Genomic DNA, 7,988 nt, shown 5'->3' with positions numbered 1-7,988 from the left:
AATTGGTTTTCCAGCAGGTTCCTATATTTAATCTAAATTCTGCACCAGCTATATTAAATGTAACAAAGAAATGCAACCCAGAAATTATGCCTGGAGCCAAGTCCATTAAAGGTACTTCGGAATAACTAGAGACCAAGCACCTTAAAAGCACCAGAAGCTATTGATACTTAAGAGGGGGGCTGTGAATAATCGCAATTGCTGCATTAGAGAGGGGAGGGAGGAAAAAAAAAAAATCAGCCAAATTACGCTTGGTTAATTCAGAGTAACAGATCTGCCCCCAAGTGAATTGGAGGCCTTGAATTAATTCTGTTATGACAAATCAAGATAAACGTTCCCCCTAAATTGCATGCGATTTAATTAATTTTTGAGATCCTGGGTTTTTTTTTTTTTTTTCTCCTAGCTAATAGTTCACATGCTCCTGTGCTGTCATTGTGCTTGAGTGGGCAGACTTCAAAGTGATATTAAATAACCAACTATTAGATTTACCTAGCACGTCCTATTGGAAAAGTGCCATTTAATTACCTAGCCTGTTCAATTAAAGGGACAGCATTCTCTGCATATAGCAGCTTGCTGTTGATTACCAGGGAAATGAACTCGCTGTCTGGCGGCGCCTCGCTTCCTAACGCTGTAGCCCCTCCAGCGCCAGCCGCCACCAGCGCCCCCGCCCGGGACCCCCGCCCGCGGCCGCGCCGCGCTCACTGCGGCTGCGGGCGCCACGTGAACGCCCGCCCGGGCGAGCGGAGCCCCGGGAAGAAAGAGCGAGGCTCGCCCCGCGCCCGCCCCGCGCCCGCCCCGCGCTCGCCCCCTCGCGGGCCCGAGGCCGCCGGCCCGTGGGGCGCCTGGATCGCCCCCCCCCCGCCCCCCGCCCAGCAGGGAGGGCCCGCGGGGGACCGCCACCCGGGCTTCCGGGGCGTTTCCTCGCCCTCCCCGGGCCTGGGGCCCCACCCGTCGGGCTCCGAACTTCCTCCTCTCGCTGCACTTTCCGCGCCAGTCTTCGGGCCCCGAGACGGGGGGCGGAGGAGGAAGGGCTCGAGGAAGAAAAGAAAAGGGAGTTTCGAAAGCCGCTCGGAGGCAGCTGGGATGGAGGTGGGGTAGGGGGGAGAGGGGACCGCGGCCGGGCTCGCAGACTTTTTGGGGCGGGGTGGGGGGGGGGCGGTGGGCAGGCGTTGGCCCCTTTAAGATCCGCCCTCCCCCTTCCCCTCCACAATCCACCCCCCCACCCCCTCCGTCTTTCCCTCCCTCTCTTAGAGGCCAATTTTGTTAATTAAATGTTTTGTTTGCGACGCAGCTCTCATTCATTGCGGACACGTCATTCGGAGCAGATCTAAGCCAGAGACCAGATCTCATTAGATAAAGCCCATCAGAACTAAGAAAATGGAGGAGCCACTAATTAAAGCTTTTAATTGTGCGGGTTCGCTGCAGCAAGGCAGCCGCTTTATCTGAAATCTTGGAGGGAGAGGAGGCAGACGACCAGTTCTGCCCAGTGGACACTGGGTCACGCAGGGGGAAGGGACCGGGGAAGGGCAGTGCCCCCGCGCCCCCCCACCCCCATCCCATCCCAGCTCTGCTTTCCCGCAGCTTTTTTTAGCCCGATCTTGGTAGTTTTCAAAAGATCACACCTCGAAGTCAGGGCAGTTTAAAGCCCCTTAATAAATCGCTCTGTGGTCCCAGGCGGGCGGAGGAGCCAAAGGATCCCCTTCACCTGGCGTCTGGCAAGCGGATTACTCCGCTCCTCAGTGGCCATCCTTGCCTTGCAGAATTCAAAGCTCCTCCAACAAGTGGGGGGGGGGGGGGAGACAGAGGGAAAAGGAGCGCGCGCGCCTCGCCCCCCTCCCACCCCTCTGGCATCTCCAGGGGCAGAAAGGAGGGAACACTGAAGGAAGACCAGAGATTCCTCGTGGGGGGGGTGGGGGGGGCCCCAGCAGAGTGGGAGGCCGTGGTCACCCTGGTACTGAGCTAGACCTCCTCTCTCCCGGGAGAGATCTAAGGCTCTCAGGATAGTATCTAGTTCAAGAGCGAGCCTGGCTCCGGTTTTCAAAATCAGAGGAGAAAAGAAAGTGAGACTACGGACCCAATTAATTAAGGCGCGGGGCTGGGCACACACCCTCCATTGCTCCATTAAGCCAGTTGAAAACACCAAATGGGCACTTATATTTGATCCCAAGAAGAGGGGCAAGGCGATTCCCAGAAAGCCACTTGCCTCAACTTGTCTTGAGGGAATGCAAGCGGACCCATCTTCTTTTTAATTAGTGGTAATCAGAGGCGAAGGCTTTGGAGAGGAGGTGAATCTGTACCATTCACCGCATCGGAGCAACACTGTCCATTTTTGCACTTTAAGCTACCCTGCCTTCTTACCAGTTTTGCTCTCTATTTAATTACAATACTGTCAAAGCTCATGGCATTGCTTGGAAGGAGGACCAGAAAGCATTACACCCAATGCTCCTGCTGAATTTCCAACATTTGCTTCTAAAAGAACACTTAGTGAAATTAATGCTGCCATCTTAATTTAAAAATAAAAGCCCTCTCCCTTCCTATATTTCTTTTACTTGGCTGATTGAGGATGCCAGCAGAGTGGACATAGGTTGCATTATCGGAATAAGCAAATGTCATTTTACTCCATCGTTTCAGATTAATGGTTATTACTGGGGTAAACACACACGTACTCAGCTCTGAACTGTACTGGGATCTTTTGCACTTTTAGATGCAGAATTGAGGTAATCACAATGGAGCTAAACTTTGTACGAAATATCTCCTCCATTGATTCACCCCCATTGAAGAGAGCAAGCAACATTTTCTGTTAATATCTATAAAGAAAACGGACAGAAATTCAGGACAGAAATTTAACCAGAATGCAATTCTTCGTAAAAGTCAGCGGTTCTCTAGTATCAGCGGTTCTCTAGTATCAACGGTGTGCGTGTGGGTTTTTTGTTGTTTTTTTTTTTTTTAATTACTGGATGTTGAAACAGAACACCTCCTAGAAGCATTCATGTGCATCAGTCTATCAAACCATTTACTCAAATTAAATGTGTAATCCTTCAAATGCCTCCTTTCAAATTAATGAGTTTAAGTAGCTTGAGTTCACCTGAAAAGATCCTATAGGCACCTGACCTCCTGAATTCTTTCCATTAATTGCACTGAAACTTGTTGGAAAAGACTGCTTACACGGGCATATGAATGTTCCTATACATTGCTTTAAAATGCAAAATTAGTATAATTCTATAGCCCCTTTTCCTAAATTTCCTTTGGGGAATCAAGGGTAGTGATACAAACAACAACAACAAAATCTGAACATTCCTCGACTGAAAAACCTGCAAATTCTACATCGCATGCAAACCACACACTAACATTGAACACTACCAGCCTCCAACTAACAACTAACATATACAAAGAAAAACACGACCATTAAGGTTGTTTTGTTTCCTTGGGGGTGGGGGGTGGGTGGTGGGTGGGAGGGAGTTTACTATAAGAAGAATTACAAGTTTTTAGGCTGATGGGTAATCAGCATTTTTCACAAGAAGCACAAAGAATGAGTCACAGTTTTCCACTCAAAAAAGTTTAAAAGTGCTTATGTAAATATAATTAGCCATCACCATAGGCAAATCATTTCTAACTATACTTATTTGTAAGTCAATCTTTTGTCTCTGAGTTTCTACGCAGGTCCCTACCTTCCTTTAAGGTAGCAGCCTAACAGTTTTTAGCTGAGGGTCTAGCTGGGGAGGACCACTTAAAATTTTGGTCCCGGGACTGCCCACCCCTTCCTTGCACACCTAATGGCCCAGTCCCACCAGATGAACAGAGCTGGTACTCAGGATGGCTTTTGCCGTTCATTTATTAAAACTGGAATGATTAACACATGCCTCTTGAACCCCTTAGGTCGGCCCAACTAGGCTTTTGAGGTGAAGGTCACCACGCATTCTCATAGGTACCCTGTTCCTCTCCTTAGAACCCTCGGTAGCCTTTGGCCTTGCCATTGCTCTGCTCGCCCATCTCAAGGGGAGCAGCCAAGTCTTACCTAATGTAGTCATTTCTGCAAAGGATCATGCCGCTCTTGGTGTAACAGGACGTGCCGATGTCGCCCAGCTGCGCCTGGCAGCAGGAGCACTTGAGGCACCGGCTGTGCCAGTAGCTGTCCATGGCATAGAGCAGAAAGCGGTCCGCGATCTTGCCTCCGCAGCCTGCACACCGCTTCCAGGAGAGGGAGCCGGCCGTCACGGGGGGCGGCTGGGAGCTGCTGCCCGGATTCACCATGGTCTGCAGAGGGCGGGAAGGGGACAGGGAGAGGAAGGGGGGAAAGAAAAAAAACAGGGGCGATGCAAAAGTTAGTAGGAATCGCCGCGCGGGCGAGCGAAGCCGTGCCCCCCCCCCGTCCCCCCCCAACCCCGGAGCCGCTGGAAGGAAGCCGCAGGGCATCAGCGCGAAGGAGGGCGAGGGGGAGAGGGAAGGAGGGAGGGTAGCCGGCAGCAGCCGCCTGTTTACTTTTCTCAAGCTTTGTTCTGGGGCCACGAGCTCCTCTCAACTTTCCAGCGCTCGCCGCCGCTGACAATTTCAGCTCGGGGACTGTCAAAACTCCGCGAGCGAGGCTCGGCGGCGCGCTCCACCCCTCGCGGCGCCTCCCCCCGCCCCCGCCCCCGCCCCCGCCCCCGCCGCCGCCGCCCGCCTCCAGCAAATGAGGGTCAAACCCACCCACCGCCGCGCCCGGCCCCTCCCCGGCCCCCGCCGAGCCCCGAGCGCCAGCCGAGGGGAGCGGGGAGGCGGCCCCCGCCCGAGCCACGTTCCCTCGCGAGCTCTGCCCTGGGAAGTGCAGCTGCAGTTCACAAGTTGGAAGGAGTTCGGCTTTCTGGAAGGGAGGGGGGGAGGGACCGGCGGAGGGGAGAGGGAGAGCGAGGAGGTGGGAGGGGAGGCAGGGGACGCGAGGGAGGGGGTGCGGTGTGTAAAGTTGCGAAACTGGTTTTTCGTATTTTAAACAGCACCTTTCACATGCCATTGTGGTGACCGCCATCTCCCATTATTGTTCCAAATCTCATTTCATTTTGAAGATCAATGAGTGTTTTCTCTGGGTTTTCAGGACACAGGCAAGAATAATAGATCATTGAACTTTAGGATGCCTGTTAACTTCCTATACAAACACTCTCCACTTTGGTCTCACTAATCTGCCCTTGATCAGCAATTTAAATGCTAAAGCTTTGTTCCTCCAAAGGGGGGGGGGAGTGTGTGTGTGGGAGGGGGGGGCGGCGACGTTACAGATAATATGCGAGAAGGCACTATTAAAGGATGCACAAGTCCTATTCGAGCCAGTCCTGCTGTCACCAAAAACTGCTTTTAAAAAAATTCCCCACTCTTTCTAATGAATGTCACGAGAAGCAACTGGGGTATAATATAGGAATCAATTTATAAAGCTTAGCCTAAACCGATTAATTTGTTGCCTCCAATCCTGAGTCCAATAAAGTCCTAGTGTTCCTCCAGTCACTTATTCTATAAAAAGATCAAGTTATTTACTGCCAATTAAGCAGCCTGTTTTGTCTTTGTCCTCTGTAAGCCGAGAGTGGAGGCTCCCCCCGAGGCTCCCGGCTATCTGCTCAAGACATTCAGCTGATACCTCGGAAGGGAGAGGGCGAACTTTGCCTGTCCCCGGCCCAACTTGGCTGCTGCAAAAAAAAAAAAAAAAAACAACCAGGGGAAGGGAACGAAACAAGGACTCGGGTTCCTTAAATAGGCCGATTTTAAACACATTTCCTCCGAAAGAGTCCCGGAACGTGTGTCCAGTGACCGCACAATAAACCAGAATAAGAACTGCACCAATTAAGCTGTAACAAAACCCTGAGACTTTGGAAACAGGACCACTCTAAAACCCATTAGCATTGCATTTATCCGAATGCATCATACCTTTATGTAAATTGATTTATCTGATGCATTTACTCGAGGAATTGCTTTTTGTTACAATTTCAGCCCTAACCCAAATGAATCTGCATTTCCTGCCCGAGGTCTTTAAACTGTTTCCCCCAACGTTTTAATCGCTCCGAATTCCTTTTTAAAAGGGGAGAGGGAGGGAGGAGATTCCAAGCTCTTCCCCGCCCCCATCTTTGGGGAGAGGTAAATATATATGTATATATATTTTTTTTTTTTTGAAAAGGAAACATTACACTGAGAAAAGCATCCAGTAACCCCATTAGCTAAAGCTCTTAAGGACAAGCAATACCTTAATGCTGATTAAATCTAAAAGAGATGAATCAAGAGGACTGACCAGAAACTGACTCCCCTGATAACTAAGGACGGGCCCTCATCAAGTTTCATTTAGAGTTGGAAAAAAAAAAAAAAAAAAGAAAAAAAAGAAAGCTTTTAAGTTAAATAGGCTTATACTCTAGTAATTACATAGCCAAGCAATTTAGGTCCTGGGATAGTCAGTGAAATAGAAAGCAGAACTGGCAGCTAGAGGCAAAATCTGCCCCCCTTTAACAACGTCTCTGGTGTTTTTTAATGGAGACCAGGGGAGGGACAAACGTAGCGCTGGCAATTTGTAGTACAAAAATGGATGCTTAATTCATGTCTTGATTTTAATTAGGTGATTCACCGGATTTCTCCTGGATTGGAACAAAAGACTTATAAGCCAAGAGGAATTTTTGAAAAGAACCAGCAATACTGAATCCTGCTCACTTAGATCCTTTCTGCCACTGTTTCAAAAATAGTGTTTACTGGGGGGCTGGGGGGGGTCGTGACTATTTCCCCCACACTACTTCTCCTACTTAAACCCTCATTTAAGCACCTCCGGCCTTTCCCTTAGGAACTGAAAATACCCCCCCCCCACCACCACACACACGCACACGCACACGCACCCCTCCCCACCCTTCCAGGTCCCCAGCAGCCCCGTCTCCAAGAAGAACCCTTTTGTAAGCAGGAACCGCTACAAAGCTGGCGGCCCGGGGCCGGCTGCCCTCCGTGCTAGCTCGCAGGCCGGCCTCGGTAGTTTCAGACTCGCGCATTATCCAAGCCGACGTATTGTTTACTTGCAATTTGGGACGGTCAAGGGAAGGAAGCCAAAGAAAACAGCCCTGGCCCACGTCGGCCCCCTCCTCCCTCTGCCGCCCCCTCGCCCGCGGCTCCCCAGCCGTCCCCTTACCTGCTTTTCCCCTATATTGCAATACTGCGGGAGGCGGCGGCGGCGAAAAGCGAGCGAAGCCGCTCGGCTTCCAAGGAAGGGGCGCCTTGGCTGGCGGCGCTGGGGGGGGGGGATGTTCTCGCAGAAGCAGGAAAGGGGAGGAGGGGGCTAAGGGCTGCTTTTTTTTTTTTTTTTTTTTTTAAAACGCGTCGCCCTGAGGCTGGGTTGGGGGGCCCCGCCGTAAGCGGCAGGCGGCCGGGAGCTGGAGTGTCAGGCTGAGTCCTCCGCGTCGTCCTCCGCCTCCGGCCCCGCGCGAGCAGCTGCAGGAGCCCGCGGCCCGCGCGGCGCGGCTTCAGGCGCGGCGCAGCGGCAGCAACTGCTGCAATCGCTGCTGCAAGTTTGGCAATGTGGCTTCACTTTGTATATGCCCCCGCCCCGCCCGCGCGCCTCCCGCTCCTCCTCCTCCTCCTCCTCCTCCGCCTTCCTCCCTCCCGCGCGCCCGCTCGCTCGCTCGCTCGCTCGCTCGCTCGGGGCCGGCGGCGGGCGCTCGGCCGCGCTTCCTGCCCCTCCAGCCGGGGAGCGGCCGCGGGCACCAGAGCCCCGGAGCGGCGGCGGCCGGCGCGGAGGCCGGGAGCCGGGGAGCTGCGGCCGGCCGGGCCCGGCGCGCTGGAGCCTGCGCCGCTGCCGGGGCTGCTGCTGCTGCTGCGGCGGCGGCGGCGGCGGCGGCGGCGGCGGCGGCGGCGGCGGCGGCGGCGGCGGCGGCGGCGGCGGCGGAGCCGGCTCGGAGGAGGAGGCGGCGGCGGCGGCGGCGGCGGCGCTGGCCTCTAGCCGGCTCGCTCGCTCCCTGCGCGGCGCTTCCACATGTGTTACTGACAGAGCCGAATCCCAACTACTC

General features: G+C 53.4%; 1 protein-coding gene across 2 annotated transcripts in view; it reads right to left on the bottom strand.

Moving 5' to 3' along the window:
• LMO4 (LIM domain only 4) overlaps positions 1–7,541 on the bottom strand; it is a 17,243-nt gene extending 9,702 nt beyond the window's left edge. Inside the window, exons 1-2 of one of the 2 annotated variants that reach the window (XM_055340220.1) lie at positions 7,115–7,541; positions 4,013–4,251 (exon numbers count right to left, since the gene is read on the bottom strand). In XM_055340220.1, coding sequence (XP_055196195.1) covers positions 4,013–4,248 — 236 coding nt within the window. In that variant the 5' untranslated portion in view covers positions 4,249–4,251; positions 7,115–7,541. Of the gene's footprint in view, positions 1–4,012; positions 4,252–4,476; positions 4,622–7,114 lie in introns of those variants that run through there. The other variant, XM_055340221.1, reaches the window with a different exon arrangement.
• Positions 7,542–7,988: the final 447 nt, after the last annotated feature.

This window comes from Nyctereutes procyonoides, unplaced genomic scaffold (genome assembly GCF_905146905.1).
Source record: "Nyctereutes procyonoides isolate TBG_1078 unplaced genomic scaffold, NYPRO_anot_genome, whole genome shotgun sequence".
Classification (NCBI taxonomy): Eukaryota; Metazoa; Chordata; class Mammalia; order Carnivora; family Canidae; genus Nyctereutes; species Nyctereutes procyonoides.
This window is presented reverse-complemented; position numbering and strand designations above follow the sequence as displayed.